The following is a 21,207-nucleotide window of genomic DNA, read 5'->3' on the forward strand; positions in this document are numbered from 1 at the left end:
GCAAAGCTGTAACCAACGTCAACACTCGGTGCAGTCACTGTCTAGAGAAATGGCGATGGTGTTGGGGGGCTGGGGGCAGGAGAGGTCGAGGAGGAGATTAAGCTGCAAAATGATAAACTGTGCACATAACAGGTATTCATTTAGGGACAGTTGATGTGCACAACGGATCGATGATAGAGAGAAACACCACCCTTGGAAACCCACAGTGGGAGAATGATATCTAACCTCCATAAGGAGCCAGAGGCTCACTCTGACAACCTCTTGTACAATGACAAATAGGGGTGGAAATTGGTTTAGGAACATGGAGCCGTTAGGAAAGGAGTAGGCCATTCAGCTCCTTCAGCCTGCTCTGCCATTCAATCAGATCATGACTCATCTGTACCTCAACTCCACTTTATCCACCTTGGCTCCATATCCCTGCATACCTTTATCTAACTACCAATCTCGGTCTTATAATTGTCCCAGCAACCACAGCCGTTTGGAGGAGAGAATTCCAGATTTTCTACCATGCCTGTTTTCGGATCTGAAATAGGCGACATGCTCGGAGAGCTGAGGCCTGAGGTTCATCCCAAGTTGGGCCTTGGGCTTCACCTGAGCAATTCTGGCGACCGGCCGACGCCAATCAGGTGTCCAGAGGCAGCTCCTTAGTTTGTTGAATACCAATCTGAGCCTTCTACGAGGCCAGCAGCAGTTCTCGGGTAGCTCAGTGGGGTGGAGGGGGCGAACAGGAGGGTGGTGGGCCAGAAGTGTTGCTGTAGAGCTGGAAGGAGCACTCCTGCTCCTCCTGGCTCGACATTAAGGCAAGTTACAAAAACAAAACTTACCTATTTGTTGCTGGCCTCCCAACAGTCCCTTTTAATCACCACGGGTCAGGCCGCACAAGGAACCAAAAAACTGAGGCCTGGAGCCTTGGTCCGAAACAGGAAATAGGCCCCTCCAACATATGCCACGCCAGTTTTAGGCAGCCGCCAGGAATGCCTGAATATCGCCTGACCCAATATGGCATTGGATGCATTTCAGGGACCCTTGCGGCTTGGGAAACAGCAATTTGGTGATTTTTGTCCTTTTTCTGTGCCCCCAAAAAGGTGCAGCGGAGCCCAATTGCTCCCCCCATGCAGCTTGAGCACACAGTTTTAGAAGATATCAGTTTATGAAGTAATATGTCATTGAATCCGCTGTATAATATTTTTTAAAAACTAGATGTTAAGTCTTCATACTTTTTCTGTAGGTCTTTGGTCTAAATGGGCCACTGGAGGATTCCATCTTGGTCGTCAAAGATGACCACTGGAAGAAAATCCGAAGTGTGCTTTCACCAACCTTCACCAGCGGGAGACTGAAAGAGGTAAAGACCCTATCCCCCCCCCCCACCCCACAACAGATCGAATCCGTTCTCTGTATTTGTACTTGTGATGTGTAAGATTAGATACGCACAAAAGTGAGGTTAGACACAAAATCATCCAATAATAATTGGCTTATTATGAGGGTGAGGCAATACATGCTGATACACTGGGATGATGTAGTGTGAAGAAGTTCAGATGGGGCAGCTAAATGTTGCAACTGTGGTAATCTGTGGCTAGATTATCTATCAGTCTTAGCAGGGGGCTGGGAAAGGGGTGTGAGAAGGCAGTTTCTTTTTTTTTATTCGTTCATGGGATGTGGGCATCACTGGCGAGGCCGGCATTTATTGCCCATCCCTAATTGCCCTTGAGAAGGTGTTGGTGAGCCGCCGCCTTGAACCGCTGCAGTCCGTGTGGTGACGGTTCTCCCACAGTGCTGTTAGGAAGGGAGTTCCAGGATTTTGACCCAGCGACGATGAAGGAACGGCGATATATTTCCAAGTCGGGATGGTGTGTGACTTGGAGGGGAACGTGCAGGTGGTGCTGTTCCCACGTGCCTGCTGTCCTTGTCCTTCTAGGTGGTAGAGGTCGTGGGTTTGGGAGGTGTTGTCGAAGAAGCCTTGGCGAGTTGCTGCAGAGCATCCTGTGGATGGTGCACACTGCAGCCACGGTGCGCCGGTGGTGAAGGGAGTGAATGTTTAGGGTGGTGGATGGGGTGCCAATCAAATGGGCTGCTTTGTCCTGGATGGTGTCGAGCTTCTTGAGTGTTGTTGGAGCTGCACTCATCCAGGCAAGTGGAGAGTATTCTATCACACTCCTGACTTGTGCCTTGTAGATGGTGGAAAGGCTTTGGGGAGTCAGGAGGTGAGTCACTCGCCGCAGAATACCCAGCCTCTGACCTGCTCTTGTAGCCACAGTAAGTTTCTGGTCAATGGTGACCCCCAGGATGTTTATTGTGGGGGATTCGGTGATGGTAATGCCGTTGAATGTCAAAGGGAGGTGGTTAGACCCTCTCTTGTTGGTGATGGTCTTTGCCTGGCACTTGTCTGTCGCGAATGTTACTTGCCACTTATGTTACTTGCCACTTATGAGCCCAAGCCTGGATGTTGTCCAGGTCTTGCTGCATGCGGGCACGGACTGCTTCATTATTTGAGTGGTTGTGAATGGAACTGAACACTGTGCAATCTGTTTCTGTTGGGAGCGGGTTTAGGGGGGAACAAAGGAACCATGGGTTGTCTTTGCCTGCCAAGATAACTCTGAAGTGATGAAGATTTGGCTGAGGAGAGTGAAGTATGGTAGAGTATAAAACCAACCACTATTCCAGAATCATCCTGGAGAGCAAAGGTAACCCCTGGATTCTTTCTCCATTGCCAGTCTTCTCCTTTAAACCCCTTTCCCCTGCCTATCCATCCTTCCTCCAAGTGCGAGGAGCTCCTGGCCTTCTTTGTCAAAGATTGAGACCATCCATTTAACTGACTCTGCTTCACCCCTTCCCCGTAAACTAGCCCTAAACCCAGTCTGTTTCTAGTTTCTCTCCTATTTCCCCTCCTGTCCTCTCCAAGTTCATCGCATCAGTGAGTCCTACCTCCTGCTCCCTTGACCCAATTCCCGCTAATTTCTGACCACCCAACTTCCTCTCCTGGCCCCCATGTTTCTTGATGCTGTAATTTGCTCCTTCTCAAGTAATGTGTTTATTCCCCTCCCCCTCCCCCCACCACTTCAAAACTGCTGTCATCATGCACCTCATCAAAATAAAACTCTGTCCTTGCAACCTATCATCCCATGTCCAACCTCCCAAGTCTTCCATTGTGTGATCTCCAAAATCCGTGCTGCTCTTTCCCGCAATTCGATGTTTGAGTCTCAATCAGGTGGCCACCCTGAAACAGCACTGAAACGATCCTAATCAAGTTCCCAAATGACATCCTCTGTGACTGTGACCATTGTGCACTTTCCCTCCTTGACCTCTCTTCAGTCTTTGACACATTCAACCACACCATCCTCCTCCAACGCCTCCCCTCTGTTGTCCAGTTGAGTGGGACTGCCCTCGTGTGGTTCCACTCTTACCAATCTAAATGTAGCCAGAACATCTCCAGCAACAGCTTGTCTTCCCACCAAATGCACCATTACCTCTGGGGTCCTCCCAAAGATCTAACCATGGCCCCCTCCTCTTCCTCAACTACCTGCTGTCCCTTGGCGACATCATCCGCAGACATGGGGCTCTATTTTAGCACCCGCTATCGGGTGCGTTCCTGGCGGGGGGGGCTCCGAAAATCGGGGAATCCCGGAGCGGGTCGGGAGCCCGGCTCCAACCCGCCCACTTCCGAGTTCCCCACAGACGCACTGACCTGCGCGCGCAGCCCCCGCATGTGGGACTCCCGCAGGCAATTAAAGCCAGCGGGGTGTCACTTAACAATATTTATCGAGCTATTTCAGGTGATTAACAGACCCGATTAAGGGAATATTTCAGGAGGGGTGGATTTTAGAAACAACTGGGACTGTTTCCCATACTGGGGGAAACACTCCCAGTTGAAATGGACGTGTTGCAACTATCAGCCTGTGGCAGCTACAAAGGTCCATTTGACAGGTGAGGGGGGGGAGACCCTCACTCATTGCAGGAGGCCACTCTGTCACCTTGGACAAAGTTTGGCCTCCACCACCCTCCTCCTGACAATCAAATTCACCAACTTGCACACTTACCCCGGGCCCAGACACATTTACCCACCTTGCGGACCCCCTCAGATGTACATCTTCCGGATGGGGGCCGCCATAGCTGCAGTCATGACCTCCTCGGAGGACGAACAGCATCACCAGCCTTGCCGGCCAAGCCGTCCACCTCTGACACGTGGAGCTCCACAACACAGTGCTGTGACACATCCACCTGCACAGCAGGAGGGAGGGCAACTGCAGAGAGAGATGCGTCGCAGAGGGCACTACCCTCGCAACAGGGTCCACAGACCGAGGCTCAGCTTCCTGGACCTCTCTGAGCAGCAGTGCACACGGAGGCTCAGAGTCACTCGACATGTAGTCGTGAACATCTGCAGCCTCCTTCATGCCGAGCTGCTCCCGGCTGGCCCGAGCACCATCTTCTTACCTGTCGCTGTCAAAGTCACCACTGCCCTCAACAACTTCTCCTCCGCATCCTTCCAGGGTGCCACCGGGGACAACGTCGGCATCTCGTAGTCGTCTGCACAAAAGAGCCCTGCAAATACACCTACACCCATTCTGCAGTGACACAATGGGTGGCATCAATTGTGGGTCTTCATGGTGATCCTCAGGAAAGGGCATTATTGCACAAACCAGACAAGATTCGCAAAGACATGGCAGTAGTGGTGACAATATAATATGTGATGTGAGTTGATCAGAAATTAAATATAAGTAAAAACCATGACAAACCCTCAAACACCCTTGTGCATCCCCTTCATGCTCACAACACGTTTGCCTTACGCTGCCTACTGCACATATGTGATGCATGCCCTGTGGCTGCAGCACAGGTAGTGGCAGGTTGAGTGAGGCTGACCGTGAAAGAGATGCATGAGAGGGTGAGTATGAGATAGAGCCATGAGATTGTATGAGGATTGGGTTGAGTGGTAGTGGTGGGATGAGTACTGGCGAGGTGAGTAAGTGCAGGTAAGATGAGGATGAGGTTTGAGTGGGTGTGAGGGGTGATGTGACAGAGTAGTGTTGGCAGTGCAGAAGGAGATGTGGGGTGGGGGCGGTGATGTGGCAGACGGAGTGTAGGGGAATGAGTAAGTGCACTCACTTCGGCTGACCTACTTAGGTCATTGCAGCGTCTCCTGCACTGTATGCAGGTGGGCGATATGTTGGTGGTGCAGGTGACCTCCTCTGCCACCTCGAGCCAGGCCTTCCTGGTGACAGAGGCAGGCCGCTTCCTCCCGCCCGCCGGGGGGAAGATCTCTGTCCTCCCCCTCTTCCTCACTCCATCTAATGATACCTGGAGTGAGGCATCATTAAACTGGGAGCAGCCTTCCCCCTGGGCTGCTCCATGCTGTAATTTTCTCTATTTGTTGCAGCATCAGTCAGTGGAGGACTGCCCCTTTAAATAGAGCTCCTCCAGCTGACAGACCTTACTGCGCATGCGCAGTCCGCCTGACGCGCAGATCAGCAGCGGGGAACCCGGAAGACCAGGTAAGTGGATCCAATTAGGCTGCGATCGCGCGCGGGGCAGACTGATTTCACCGGGCGCGTTACCCACGCGCCCAATAGCCCCCCCGCAGCGAACCCGCAGCCCTGGCAATATCGAGCCCATGGAGTCAGCTTCCACTTGTACGCTGACAATACCCACCTCTGCCTCTTCCACCACTTCAACCTCTTTACTTCCTGTGTTACTTGTCTGACACCCAGTCTTGGATGAGCTGCAATTTCCTCCAGTTAAACACTGGGAAGACTGAAGCCATTGTCTTCAGCCCCTGCCACCCTCTGTAAACTTCAGCTCATCCAGAATTCTGCTGCCCATTTCCTGCACCATGTCCCACTCACCCCCAGTGCCTTCAATTTAAATTCTTGCCCTTGTGTTTAAATCTTTTCATGGCCTCACTCTTCCCCATCTCTGAAACTTCCAGAAACCCCCTGAACTCTGTGTTCCTCTGACGCTGGCCTTTTGTGCACCTCCCCACCCCACTCTCTCCTTACCATTGGCAGCCATGTTTTCAGCTGCCTAGGCTCCACGCTGGAATTCGCTGCCTAACCTCCTGCCTCTCCCTCCTTAAATCCCACCTGTTTGGCCTCCCTTCCTAATATTTTCTTCTTTGGCTTGACAGCCATTTATTTTTGAAAGTGCTGTGGGACTTTTCCTACGTTAAAGGCGCTATATAAATGCAAGTTATTGATTTTTATCCTTTTTATCCCCCATTGGAGATGTACAGAAAGGAGGTAAAAAATATTTCACAGACCAAATGTGTCAGTTCACCCACATTCCTTCAGCTAAAGTGCAGTCACGTGATTTGTATCCTGTGACTATCAGCATATTAACTTCCATTCTGCAACGTGTGGATATGCCGCTGTAAAATATCTAATAATGTGACTGATTTTGACCCAACTGATGCAAGATTAGGTTGATGCAGGATATGGGTTCCATGTTTCCTTTTTAAAAAAAAAACTATATTGTACTCTTGAGCAGGACAGCAGATACCGTGAGACGACAAATTGCATTTATATAGCGCCTTTAATGTAGTAAAACGTCCCAAGGCGCTTTGCAGGAGCGTTATTAAACAAAATTTGACACCAAGCCCCATAAAGTGTGATATTAGAGCAGGTGACCAAAAGTTTGTTGGAAGCGGTAGGTTTTAAGGAAAGACTTAAAGGAGGAGGAGAGGGGTTTAGGGAGGGAATTCCAGACGGCTGAAGGCACAACCGCCAATGGTGAGGCAAAGAGAAGCGGAGATGCATGAGGCTGGAATTGGAAGAGTGCAGAGATCTCGGCGATTTGTAGGGCTGGAGGAGGTTACAGAGATAGGGAGGGGCGAGGCCATGGAGGGATTTTAAATTCAAGACATTCCTGGACCGGGAGCCAATGTAGGTGGCGAGCACAGGGTGAGGGGTGAATGGGACTTGGTGCGAGTTAGGATACGGGCAGATTGTGTTTTTTAAAATGTTTCTTTGAACACTCGTTCACTAGTTATAAAAATATTTGACATGGGGAAATATGCTGGTTGACTGACAGTCAGGAATCATCCAAAATGGGAATGAAGAGTCAATTCACTTTCCGATTGGCATTGCAAGGCTGTGCACCACAAGGCGAGTGATCAATGGCAGGAGTGTGGGGGCAGGGTGGTTGGAGGCAGGAAGTCATGTGATGAAACCTCAAGGAATACGTCCAACAGTATTTGGGTCCAGGACAGCTTTGTGTACATCCTTTATTGTGGTTGCACTTTTCTCCCCCCAGATGTGTTCAATAATCAATCACTACGCAGAAAACCTTGTGAAACATGCGGAAAAGAAGGCAAAGATGAATAAACCTATCGATCTGAAGGAGTGAGTAATTTGTTTGTCTGTTTACGGATCTGCGTTCCTCTACCACAAACCTTTCCTATCCCATTAAAACATTTTCACTTCGCTCCGAGGACCTTCTAACCCACAGACAGTGCTGTTCTCCTGAGAGAAGGAGAGCGGCCGACACTGACTCTTCCATCAACTTACTGATCCTCGTCTGTCAGTCAGTTATACCTGGGCTGGTTGAGATGGGACATACTAACTTCTCATTGCAGCTCATAAACATACAGCTTCCTTACTGGACAACCACAACACACTTGTATTTTAATTTTATGAGGAATTTAAATCCTTTTTGTATCTTTTTCCCCCCTTGGGTAACACTGGGAGGGCCAAGAAGGTGGATGACTTGATCCCTGGATTTTATCAAGGTCGCTTTGAGCTGTTCTGAGGGATCTGTGGGAATGATCTGTTGTGACTGTTCCTAATTTGAAAGGATTGACAGGAGACCACAATTTTCTGTTTCCATTTTGCTCTGTTTAAAAGCACAAGCCAGTGGAGAGAGTGATTATCTCCCCGCCTTCAAGGCTGCTCCGCACATTCCCACCCGTGGCAGGGTTTGGGCCTTGTTCCAGTCCAAGCAGAAACCCCTTCACAGTGGGTGAATGTTTCACTCTGTATATTGAGTTTAATCCAAATAACATCAACATATTAGAAAAAGGATATAGAGGCACTGGAGAAGGTGTAAAAATGATTTACAAGGATGACACCAGAACTGAGGAATTATACTCATCGGGAATGGCTGATCAGGCTGGGGCTCTTTTTCTCTAGAGAAAGAGAAGGCTGAGGGGTGACCTAATAGAGGTCTTTAAAATTATGAAGGGGTTTGATAGGGTAGATATAGAGAAGATGTTTCCACTTGTGGGGGAGTTCAGAACTAGGGTACAAATATAAGATAGTCACCAATAAATCCAATAGGAAACTTAGAAGAAACTTCTTTACCCAAAGAGTGATTAGAATGTGGAACTTGCCAACGTTCAAGGAGTGATTGAGGCGAATAGCATCGATGCCTTTAAGAGGAAGCTAGATAAGCACACGAGGGAGAAAGGAATAGAAGGATATGCTGATGGGGTTAGATGAAGAGGGGTGGGAGGAGGCTTGTGTGGAGCAAAAATGGCGGCATGGACCAGTTGGGCCAAATGGCCTGTTTCTGTGCTGTAAATTCTATGTAATGCTTTAACTGTGCCTCAGCTGTCAATTGGCAAAAGATTTTCTTTCTTTCAGCTGTTAACCAGTTCTTAATGAGCACATTTCTCTTCTGCCAGTATCTTCGGATCGTACAGCATGGATGTGGTCACCAGTACTGCATTCAGTGTGGACATCGACTCCCTCAACAACCCCAGTGACCCGTTTGTCAACAACATAAAGAAATTAGTAACATTCAGCTTCTTCAATCCCATACTTATTTTTTCTTGTGAGTGATTCAAAATATTTGTTAATACTGTTCTTTCCTGAGTGTATTTCAGTTGAACTAGAGCAGTGAGTTTTTTGAGTCTGTTTTTAAACATTGTTTGCACATCAGGATATTGTTGAATGAAATGTTGTACAAGAGTATAATGAATGCTGGAAATCAGTAGCAGATTACATAAATCAGTAATGGATGCTTGAGATTGATTACAAGGTTAGATGACAATGCTTCATATCAGCTACTTTAATTCCAAAGATGTGATTACAGCCTCAAAATGATAATGCTTGCATTTGTGCAAGTGTTTCAGACATTAAATTACTTCTGGAGTGCAGAGATGATTGTTATGTAGGCAAATTGCTCCTGTGCAATTTCTATCTAATGTATCATACAAAAAATCTTATGTCTGCAATGTACTTCCTTCTACAAAACCTTACTCCCTGTTGTTATGTCTTGTCACATTTATGTCAACTTTTCTCCACTTGTCTACATTTATATTGGGCCAAAATTTGCTATCAAAATAACGGCAAGGCCACTGGCGTTCGCTGTTATTTATGGGTAAATAGTACAGCAGCTTCAGGCGAGGGGCAGATGTACGGTTAAATGTGAATATCCAAAAGTTGCTGTCTGAATTGCATCGCTCCACTGTTAGCTTTGTGAAAACGGCATCTCGACCTTAGTCTCCCTTTTTTTAGGAACTTGCTGTAATTACCCATTAAATGTACAGTTTTGGTCTCCTTATCTAAGGAAGGATATACTTGCCTGAGAGACGGTGCAACGAAGGTTCACTAGATTAATTCCTGGGATGAGAGGGTTGTCCTATGAGGAGAGGTTGAGTAGAATGGGCCTATACTCTCTGGAGTTTAGAAGAATGAGAGGTGATCTCATTGAAACATATAAGATTCTGAGGGGTCTTGACAGGGTAGATGCTGAGAGGTTGTTTCCCTTGGCTGGAGAGTCTAGAACTAGAGGGCATAGTCACAGGATAAGGGGTCGGCCATTTAAGACTGAGATGAGGAGGAATTTCTTCACTCAGAGGGTTGTGAATCTTTGGAATTCTCTACCTCAGAGGGCTGTGGATGCTGAGTCATTGAATATATTCAAGGCTGAGATAGATAGATTTTTTGGACTCTAGGGGAATCAAGGGATATGGGGATCGGGCAGGAAAGTGGAGTTGAGGTTGAAGATCAGCCATGATCTGATTGAATGGCGGAGCAGGCTCGAGGGGCCGTATGGCCTACTCCTGCTCCTATCTCTTATGTTCTTAAACTCGCCACAAAAAGTTAAGTCTTGTCATTACATGCTTAAGTACCCTTTCAGTGACATGACATTTTAATGACTGCCAATCAATCTCTCTGGCACTGAAAATTAACTATTACAAGTGTGGAGTTTCATTCCTTCAGGTTTTGAATTTTTTAGGGAGATTTTAAAAATGTTAAATTTTAAATTTAAATGTTTTTTCTTACTTTTCCTTTCTTTCTCTTTTCTCGCTCTCTCCTAATTCAATCTTTCTTTCCCTCTCTATCTGTACCTGATTTGACATTGAATTCACCCCCTTTAATTCACCCCCCTTCAGTCCTTCCTGTGTTTATTTCACTTGGGCCCTGTTTTGCTCGCTGTGCCATTATCAGCTTGTACTTTCAGCAACTTTGTTAGTAAAATGTTTTTGAGCTGCAGTGTGCATGGGGCAAGTCTAACTAAGGGCAGACACCATTAGATGCCCCACTACAGCAAAATCTGGCCCAATGAGTTTTGCTTACGTGAACCCATCCCTCTAATCTCACAATTTGACTTTCATCAGTTTGCTCAAAGTGCTTCCTGAGCATATTTCAGTCCCAAATTTAACCCTCCCCCGCCAAGCCCGACGAGAACAGGTCATGTGGGGGGGGGGGGGGTGGTTAAAATATAGGCTGCATGCAGTTCACCGTGTCCACTCCTCATTGAGCTTGAAAACATTGTGTGTGTGTGTGTCTCCCACAGTCCCCGTTAATACTCCCCAGCACTTTCCTCACTCACCACATGTGTCCTCTCTCTACACCCATCTGAGATGGGAAGCTATAGTCCAGACTTGAAATACTGGGACTATTCTCACTTGCTAGGGGGATAGAATATAAAAACAGGGAGGTATTGCTGCAGTTATATAAGGTATTGGTGAGACCGCACCTGGAATACTGCATACAGTTTTGGTCTCCATACTTAAGAAAAGACATACTTGCTCTCGAGGCAGTACAAAGAAGGTTCACTCGGTTAATCCCGGCGATGAGGGGGTGGACATACGAGGAGAGGTTGAGTAGATTGGGACTCTACTCATTGGAGTTCAGAAGAATGAGAGGCGATCTTATTGAAACATACAAGATTGTGAAGGGTCTTGATCGGGTGGATGCGGTAAGGATGTTCCCAAGGATGGGTGAAACTAGAACTAGGGGGCATAATCTTAAAATAAGGGGCTGCTCTTTCAAAACTGAGATGAGGAGAAACTTCTTCACTCAGAGGGTGGTAGGTCTGTGGAATTTGCTGCCCCAGGAAGCTGTGGAAGCTACATCATTAGATAAATTTAAAACAGAAATAGACAGTTTCCTAGAAGTAAAGGGAATTAGGGGTTATGGGGAGCGGGCAGGAAATTGGACATGAAGCTGAGTTCGGATCGGTCAATGCCCTGTGGGTGGCGGAGAGGGCCCAGGGGCTATGTGGCCGGGTCCTGCTCCGACTTCTTGTGTTCTTTAGATTTGAGGTTAGGATCAAATCAGCCCTGATCTTATTGAATGGCGGAACAGGCTCGAGGGGCCGATTGGCCTACTCCTGCTCCAATTTCTTATGTTCTTATGTTCTTATGTTCTTATGTTAGAGCAGAGAGGACTAAAAGAAGACTTCAAGGTATTTTTGGAGATGTTTAAGCTTTTGATGGGTTTAGGGGAAGACTGTTTCCTCTAGTTGGGGGAGTCAGTGAGGAGGAATTAAAATTGTCAGAATGGGGAGAAATTTCTTAGAGTGAAATTTTTGCCAGAGGTGGTTGAAGCAGAGACCATAACACCCTGTAAGTAGAAAGTGGATAAATATTTGAAGCAGAGAAAGATACAGGACCAAGGGAAGAGAGCAGAGCAGTGGGATTAGTCTTGCATTTCTCTAGCAAAGAGTTGTCACAGACATGGGCCAAATGGCCTCCTCCTATGGCTTGGTAATAGGGGGGATGAAATAGAAACATTGTTAGGACCAAGGTCTATGGAAGTTCAGAATCAGTGTCCATTGTGGCTCAGTGGGTAGCACTCTCACCTCTGAGTCAGAAGATTGTGGCTTCAAGTCCCATTCCACAGACTGGAGCACAAAATCTACATTAACCCTCCAGTGCAGTACCGAGGGAGCGTCTGCCCTCTCAGGTGGACGCAAAAGATCCCATGGCACTATTTCGAAAAAGAGTAGGGAGTTCTTTCCGGTGACCTGGGCCAATATTTATCCCTCAAGCAATATCACTAAAACAGATGATCTGGTCATTATCACATTGCTGTTTGTGGGACCTTGCTTTGCACAAATCGGTGTTTCCTACATTACAACAATGACTGTACTTCATTGGCTGTTAAGCGCTTTGGGATATCCTGAGGGCATGAAAGCTGTATATAATTGCAAGACTTTCTTTCTATACAAACCTGTGTGTGCAGGATAACTGTTTCAGGGCTATTACTATTGCTCATCAGTATAATTTTTATTTGAATTTTTTTTCCATAGTGCTGTTTCCTGTCTTTATTCCGCTCTTGGCAAAATTTGATGTGAGCTTCTTGCCTAGCGATATGAGTGACTTTTTCATGAGAGCCGTGAAGGGTTTGAAGGAAAAGAGGCAAGAAAAAGTGCACACAGTGAGTGTTAAACTAACCATTGAAACAGTTGGGATACCTGCAACTGTTCTGTTTGTCTCCCTCCCTCAACACTGCCCATCCTTCTCCGCCTTATTCGCTTAACTAGAAAGGAGAAGGCTATAACCACCCCCCCACCCCGCTCTACACCAGATCTCTCCCCCCCCCCCCCCCCCCCCTGCCCTTATATGGAATAACTGTCTCCTCCACGTTTAACAGACTATGACGAGGGTATCGGAGAGCTTCACTAGGATGATAAATCAGGGATGAGAGGTTTTAGCTATGAGGGGAGACAAAAGAAAGTGAAGCCTTTTCCCTGCAATAGAAGTTCGGAGGAGATCGGATTCAAATTTTTGTTAAGGTAAATAGGAAAAAAAAACTTTACCGCTGGTTGGTGAGTTTGTAATTAAAGGCCATCAATTTAAAACCATCACCAAAAGAACAAAGGGCCACCCACAGCCATCAGTGTTGATCCTGTCCTAAATTGTAGGGGATTGAGCAATTTACACAGTTACAGTGAGTGACCCTGCCTGACAGCAGGCCATAAAATTGGAGCAACCCTTTGCTGCTCCAACGGAGGGAGCAGGCAAACCTTGAAGGCCAAATATTTAAGGTTCTTGGATTTTGCCTTCTCCCCGCAGGCATAGAATAGCGATCCTCTGGGATTGATTACCTTTTTTTTCTGAGTCTCAAGGAGCCTTTACTAGGCCCACAGTCGGCTGACGTGAGTTCTGTTGGGCCTAGGGAAAAGCGTAGTGGGTAGAATTCCCGGTGTAGATCAGGAACTCCCACGAGAGCATGTATGGACGGGTGAGAGACTCCCTTCTGGAGGCAATATGTCCACTTCCTCTCTTCCACCCCTCTGGACTTACAGGATCAATGACTTTAATACTAAGAAACCCGTTTCTATGCCATCAGAGCTGAGCCCTCACATGGTTCTTGTTTACCTCTCAGGATCGGGTGGACTTTCTGCAGCTGATGGTTGATTCACAAATGGCCAGCTCGAAGCAGCAGAATGATGACAGCAAATCGACAAGCAAAGGTAACATCAGTGGAAAGCCTCTCATTCCCTTCATCCTTTTTTTCTTTCTCTTCCTGAAGGTAATGCTCCCTATTCTGTTATTTTTGATCCTTTTTTATCGTTCTGGTCTCCCCTGACTGACACGTGATATGCTCCCAGCCCCCGATTGGTGCTGCTCTAAGATTAATAGTGAGGGTTATGTGAGAACAGTCTGTGCGTGGTGGGGGAGGGGAGCGCAGATAAACCCTGCTGGGATTTCGTTCCTCTCTTGTCCTACAGGGAATTGCCTGGTTTCTGGTCAGTGATTCCCCACAGTCATGCGACTGAGATTGGGAACTGGGTAGTGCAGGGAGATGGCAGACACAAACTCATCGCCCATACACTCTTGCGTGGCTGTGCATTGGAGTTCCAGTGACCACCACCTGCACATTAACCTTTTCAATGTTGCTTTTTAAAAAAAAAAATCCATCTTTTCTATCCTGCAAGAGCATGAAAGTGATGATTTACCCAAACATTAGAAAGTAGATTTGAACTACCTTTTCACTTGCAGTGTCTTCTTACTAAACTCTAGATTATAATCTATTCCACATACTGTGCTAGGTGTATATTCAATGATTTTAGTACAAGTGCCTAATTTAACACTCCCAAGCACAGGGAAATATTGAATTACCTGTGGTATTGTGCTTTTAAGTAGCTGGTAATAATAAGTTTTAAGGAATATTTGCGTTGAAAACCCAACATTTTAAGCTTCTGTGTTGTAAAGTAAAGTTTGCTGTACAAATTCTGATTCTTCCGATTCTCTGCAGCTCTGACTGACAAGGAGATTCTGGCACAGGGCATTACTTTTATCTTTGCTGGTTACGAGACCACCAGCAATACGTTGTCATATGTCTCATACAATTTGGCTACACACCCGGACGTACAGAAGAAGCTGCAGCAGGAAATAGATGAGGCCTTTCCCAACAAAGTGAGTCCTTGAGAGAAAAAGACTTGCATTCATATAGCGCCTTTCATGACCTCGGGACATCCCAAAGCACTTTACAGCCAATGAAGTACTTTTGAAGTGTAGTCACTGTTGTAATGTAGGAAACGCAGCAGCCAATTTGCGCACAGCAAGATCCCACAAACAGCAATGAGATAATGACCAGATAGAATTTCCATGCTCTTCTTCAAAATAGTACTTTTACATTCACCTGAGGGTAGATAGGGCCACTGTTTAACATCTCATCTGAAAGGTGGCATCTCCGACAGTGCAGCACTCCCTCAGTACTGCACTGGAGTGTCAGCCTAGATTATTGTGCTCAAGTCTCAGGCGTGGGTCTTGAACCCACAACCTTCTGACTCCAAGGCACGAGTGCTACCCGCAGAGCCACGGCTGGCACCTAGAGAACAGGAGTTTACCCATGGGGATCATTTCTTGAGTGCACGCTGGTGATGGGGAAACCTCAGCTGCCGGCAGCACCTATAGGGAAAAATGAATAGGTGTGCTGCTTGCGATTTTCCATCCTTTGACTTCACCGCTACTGGCGTGTGTTCAGAGACTTACTTAGTGGCCAAGACAATGAATGGGTGGGGAGGGGGGCGTGGGGGTGGAAGAGAACAGCCAGGAGAGCTGTGCGTTATTTCCATCCTGATAATAATATAGTCGATACGTGAATGACCTTATTTACATTGCATTCCATTGTGGACTGTAACATAACGATTACCATCCCTGGATCCTCTCTCATTCCATTCTGCTTTTTTGTTCCAGAGAGTAATGCTCCCCCCCCCTTACTGAGTTATTTTTTTCTTTTTCTCTTTCTTCCCCTCGCTGCCCCTATTTAGATCTCCTTGCTCTATACATCATCCCTAACAGACAGCAAACAAATAAGCAATCTGTCTTCGGACTTTCCGCATTGCTCTGAAATAGGCCATAAGGGGAAAATGGTCTTTCATTTTGGAAACCCCCTGTTCCAGATTGAGGCTTTTATCCAACACTTTTTGTTTTCCTCTCGTGTTCACTGATGGACAACTGCTTCTGTAATCAGATCTCCTATGACACGAGACCTGTGTCTTTATTCATTGCTGCGTACGGGGTAATCTAACCAGGTTTTAAAAAAAATGTAACCCCAATCACAATAAGCTGCTTTCTGGAGAAAATGTGGGATACCCTCCATATTCACCTGTCACTTCTGTCCCATCAATGTATATAGGTTCAAACTATTTGGCCAAATTTGTTTATAGGTTAAATAATACATAGAAGCTGAAAGATACTGAAATTGCATTAAGAAACTCATCAACCAACAGAGTTAGAATCAGTCCACAAGGGATTAATCTACTTTTTGGAAGGGAGAGTTGGGTTTGTCTCTTGTGTCTCACCTTCGAGATGCAATGTTTTCAATGGACGAGGTGAATTGCAGTTTGTCTATGAAGTTCGGACACTTTTGCCAGAACTGAGAACTAACAAGCAGCACTGTGGTCTCGAGCTATGGTGCTTCTTTCATGTTACAGATACTATGTTTGGAATAAACAAAATAAACTGAAATGTTGCGTCTTTACAGCTGGTGGGTGAAACTGGTAGTTTCCTCTAGATATTTCTCTTTCCCCCTCCTCCCTTTTCTCCCCAGACTGGGTTTCCCATCGTATAATTGATATTCCTAACAGCCTTTGTAATTCCCGGCACGATTACATTCTGGTTTGGGCAGCTGATAGGGACCCATCACTACTAGTATGCGGTTTCGTTCAACATAAAAGTAGCTTCAGTTGTCTGTTAGTGTGTCACATTATCACCCGGAAAGAAATCCAAGTTCTTTTTCCTGCAGACAACCTGTCTTTCAATTTCAAAACTTTGGAATGAGCAACTCCACTTTGGTCTTAGCTATTAAAGAGAAATCTCATTTCTGTCACATCCTTTCCAATAATTGTCTTAAAACCTGTCCTTTGTTCACCTCATCTTCTGCTGTCTCGCTCTGCCTTACTTTTCCCATCCTCTTAGCCTGAAAAGTCAGAGGTTCCTGATCCATGAAGCCTTAGTTATCCACCTCTTTGCAAAACATTACATCACTAACGGCAATCTGTAAGAAGAGACAAGTTTGAAGAGGCCTGGATCTTATTAGCATGGGTACTGTATATTAATCAGCTGTCCTCAGTGTTCTGGCTAAAATTAATTGTATGTGCTTGAGTAACATGCTGGCATCAACATTTCCAACCTAGAAAGGCAATTGTTCCAAATAGATATAGCTGAAGTCCATTTGTTGATGTTACTGAGCTTCCTAATCTGCACAGTGCTCACAATGGCAAGCTCTGGCCTATGCCTCTTATTGATTATCATTGTGAATATTAATGGTGTTTGATCTGTTTTGTGCTCATGTGCCATCTGTACCAATACACAATAACAGAAAATATTTCTCCTGCCCTATGACCAAATATTTTAACTTTCTGGATTGCCCCCCCCCCCATTAGTAATGTCCTATTCAGTTATTAAGAAGTGTGTTTCTGTGTGAAGGCTCGTCTGACATATGAGGGGGTGATGCAGTTGGAATATCTGGAAATGGTGATATCAGAAACCCTACGCCTGTTCCCTCCTGCACCCCGTTTGGAAAGAGTGTGCAAGAAAGATGTCCAGCTCAATGGGATAACCATTCCAAAGGGGACCATCGTCATGGTACCTGCCTATGTCCTGCACCGTGATCCTGCACACTGGCCAGAGCCTGAGGAGTTCAGACCTGAAAGGTACGTAGTAATGTTACTTTAAGTTAATTAGTGAGAGGAAGACATAGATTCAAATGAGTAAAAGTTAAATTTAGGATTGGTGTTAGGAAATTCTTTTTTACACAGTGATCAATGTATGGGATAGAATTCTTGGAAGAGTAGTGGAGACAAAAGCCCTGGAGCCTTTTATGAAACAATTGAATCTGAATTGGGAGGTACTTTAGGATCTTACTGAGTAGATGGCCTTTTCTCATCCCTAACTATCTTATGATCTTGTAAAAACAAATCTCTGATGGCCAAAGCACTGATTTTAATTCCTACAGACTGCCTTCCTTCTAGATCCTCTTTCCCAAGTGTTCCGTACAACCTTGATTTCATATTAAAACGAATGACGGAAATTAATTTCAAAGGTGAAAAGCTCAATTTGGACTTATTATTTCAACCCCACTACTCTGTTGTAGAGTTACAGGAAGCAGCATTGAGGGGTACCATAAAAAGCATGAGGATGGGTTAACTGGTAGAAGTGATCACCAAAACCAGCACTTGATCATTCAGTCCCCAAACCTAAATATCATTATTGGCTCCAGTCCGCTTTTGTTTTAGTGTTTGCTGAATATTGAGTTGTTCATGCTAGGAATCTAATCTGTGAGATGTAATGTGACATCGCAGCTTCCTGTGTTCCCAATTCTCCTCCATTACCTTCGAAAGACATGTTGTTACCTTTCAACATCAAGTGTAATTTAGAAAAGAGGCTGGCGCCCCTGATGAAGTCGGTGTGAATGGGGCAGTGATGGGTTCGGTGGACTTATTGCCCAGTTTACTGTCTACCACAACAATTGGTCTGCTGCCACTCTCTGCCGCTGGCCGGTTGAAGCACCTGTGTGTCTAGGTGGTAGGCCCCTTTTAATATGCAAATCAGGGTCCTATGACATACATAGCATCCCAATTGTCATTTTAGGATGGAACTGCACATGATTGGATGTCAAGTGAGGACAGGATGAACCTTGGCTGCGCTGCCCTCCATAGTTGATTAGCCTGCCCAACAATCTAGGCTCACACATCGAGATTGGCCACTTGGCTGAGGTACTGCAGGGAACCCCATGCCCGTGGAACTGCATCTCAAGAAACATTAGTAAGTGAAGGAGTGGCTGGGATAAAAACATGGTTACAGTTTCAAAGTCTTGTATTCTCCATCCGTCTCTCTGATAAACGCATACTATCTCTAACCAAATGTTACAATGATCTATTTCACTTGTTTTGCCTTTGCCAATATAATTAGGTTCAGTAAAGAGGCAGTGGAGTCTCGGGATCCTTATGTCTACTTGCCATTTGGGCTGGGCCCTCGGAACTGCATTGGGATGCGATTTGCCCAACTCATGATAAAGATGGCTCTAGTTTCACTCCTGCAACACATGACTCTAGTGCCATGCAAGGAAACACCGGTGAGAATTCTAGGATAGAGGAATTATCTGAAGTTGTGATAAATGTTGTGAAGTTGCATTTAAATTTTGTTTTTGAAGTGAATACTATGGGGAGAGAAGGAAGAAATGGATAGCGAATGGGATGGAAGAGAACTATCCATCTCTTTAGTCAAACCTTCCTGTTGGCTTAATATCACCATTGCTCTTTTTATTCCAGATCCCATTAGAACTGGATGTGAAAGGACCCATGCATCCTAAAAAACCCATAATCATGAGATTTGTGCCACGAGTGAATGCTGATTCAAAGGAATAAAACACACTGGACCATGCAGAGCTGTGAAAACATATAGGGGCATGTACATCTCAAATTAAAAATAATTAGGATCTTACACCACTCATTAAATGAAAATACATGTAAACTTACTCAATTCAACAAAATAGATAGGATTCTGCATACATTAAGACTGAGGAAACAATAAGGATACAGTGATAAGCGTCCATGATGTACCGCAAATGCCTAGACTGTCTGAATGTTGAGGGAGTCGCTGGTGCTCTACAGAGATATTATAATAGGGACTGTCCAATAGAAAAAAATTGCCAATTAACTGTCTGATCAATAGAATGTTGTAAAAAAACTTTTTTTTAACCTTTTGGATAGTGAAATGAAATCATCTGTCATTACTAAACTATCATTCCAAAATAATGTTTTCTATAGAAAATGTATCTGTAAATGATTCCTTAAACTAATTAGATGTGCAATGTTACTTAATTCAAATAAATTTGAAACCATGATTACAATATCCTGTTTCAATCATTTGTGTCTCAACCAACTGAATTATAAATTTTGGGCAGTGCAAGTTTGGATTGGCTGTTAAATTTGTAGACTTCAATGGGAAAGAAAATCTGGTGGAATGTAAAATGGGTGGCCAATTCACTGTCATCAGTTTTGTGGTACTGCTCAACACTAATTCACTAATTTCACCCCATGGGATTCTTGCTCTTGGCTGTGGAGTCAGGAAAAGGCATCAAGTATGGGATAGGGGGAAGAGGGAGAGGGAGGGGAAGGGGAAGGGAGAGAGAGAGAGGAGTCACTCCAGATTGCTTGCACCTGCCTCCTAACAGCCAATTACAGAGTGACTCCATAGGAGCTGCATACAAAATGCACTGTGACTTTCAGAGAATTTAGACAAACTCTCGATACAAAGCCAGAAATGTTTACTGAGGCGTCTCTCATTGCTCCAGTTTCACACTGTGATATTCCCCACTGGAGATCTTTAAACACAGAAAGTCAGGAGCTTGAGAGTTAAACCAGTACTGTAATAGTTAAATTGAGATGATGCAAAACAAAGATTAGCGTTCCCAGTTACGGCAACCAACACAAACATGGCACTGATAGATATTATTTTAAATTGCAGTCTCAGCAGTGAACTCTGTCTAACCACTTTCTTCCACAGTGACTAATTAATTATTTACCTGAACAGAAAATGCTGGAAACACTCAGGCTGCAGTGAGAGGGCTGAGCTGGTTGTTGGAGCCTCTGAATGTTCAAAGAGATTATTTCCAAGGCTACTTTCAAATGGTTGCTAAGTTCACCAGAACGTGTTATTGTTTTACCGAAATGAACCTCCTACCTTCTGACAATTTGTTAAAGAAAGCCTCTCTTGTAGCTACATTGATTACCTCACAAAGCTAACCAAAGAACTTTGAAAACTGTTAACTCTCTGAATGCATGGACTGTCCACAAAACAATCAGAAGGATGGATGTTATCTCTATCTCACATTCTGTTTTTGTGCCCCCTGTACACTCGAGTGAGAGGACAGGGAAATGAACAGGTTCTGCTCATGAACGTAAAAGTATATTGCTACAATAGAGAAATATTTCTGTGGCCATTGATGAGGATATCCAGCAATTTCCCCTCCACGTCATCATAAAGTCCCTTATAAGAGACTTAGATAAAGTTGAAACTTATGGAATTGAGGGCAAATTGGTTAGGAAATTGGCCAAATGGCAGGAGATAGAGCATAGGGATAATGGGCAGGTACTCAAATTGACAGGATGTGACTAGTGATGTCCCAGAGGGATCTGTGTTGGGGTCTCAACTATTCACTGTATTTATTAACAACTTAGATGACGGGATAGAGAGCCACATATCTAAGTTTGCCAATGACACAAAGATAGACAGCATTGTAAGCAGTGTAGATGGAAGCATAAAATTACAGAGAGATATTAATAGATTAATGGGCAAAACTGTGGCAAATGGATTTCAGTGTAGGCAAGTGTGAGGTCATCTACTTTGGACCTTAAAAGGGTAAATGGTGAAAAGCTCAAAACAGTAAAGGTCCAAAGAGACTTAGGGGTCCATGTACATAGATCATTAAAATGTCATGGACAAGTACAGAAAATAACCAAAAGGGCTAATGGAATGCTGTCCTTTATATCTAGAGGACTAGAATACAAGGGGGCAGAAGTTATGTTGCAGCA

The 21,207-nt window shown here is 45.2% G+C and overlaps 1 protein-coding gene across 1 annotated transcript in view; it reads left to right on the forward strand.

Moving 5' to 3' along the window:
• The window catches only part of LOC137340458 (cytochrome P450 3A30-like), a 39,547-nt gene extending 20,024 nt beyond the window's left edge, over positions 1–19,523 (forward strand). Inside the window, exons 5-13 of the mRNA XM_068002899.1 lie at positions 1,229–1,342; positions 7,240–7,328; positions 8,609–8,757; positions 12,469–12,596; positions 13,548–13,635; positions 14,421–14,581; positions 17,099–17,325; positions 18,584–18,746; positions 18,943–19,523. Coding sequence (XP_067859000.1) covers positions 1,229–1,342; positions 7,240–7,328; positions 8,609–8,757; positions 12,469–12,596; positions 13,548–13,635; positions 14,421–14,581; positions 17,099–17,325; positions 18,584–18,746; positions 18,943–19,038 — 1,215 coding nt within the window. The 3' untranslated portion in view covers positions 19,039–19,523. The remainder of the gene's footprint in view (positions 1–1,228; positions 1,343–7,239; positions 7,329–8,608; positions 8,758–12,468; positions 12,597–13,547; positions 13,636–14,420; positions 14,582–17,098; positions 17,326–18,583; positions 18,747–18,942) is intronic.
• Positions 19,524–21,207: the final 1,684 nt, after the last annotated feature.

Source organism: Heptranchias perlo, chromosome 22, assembly GCF_035084215.1.
Source record: "Heptranchias perlo isolate sHepPer1 chromosome 22, sHepPer1.hap1, whole genome shotgun sequence".
Lineage (NCBI taxonomy): Eukaryota > Metazoa > Chordata > Chondrichthyes > Hexanchiformes > Hexanchidae > Heptranchias > Heptranchias perlo.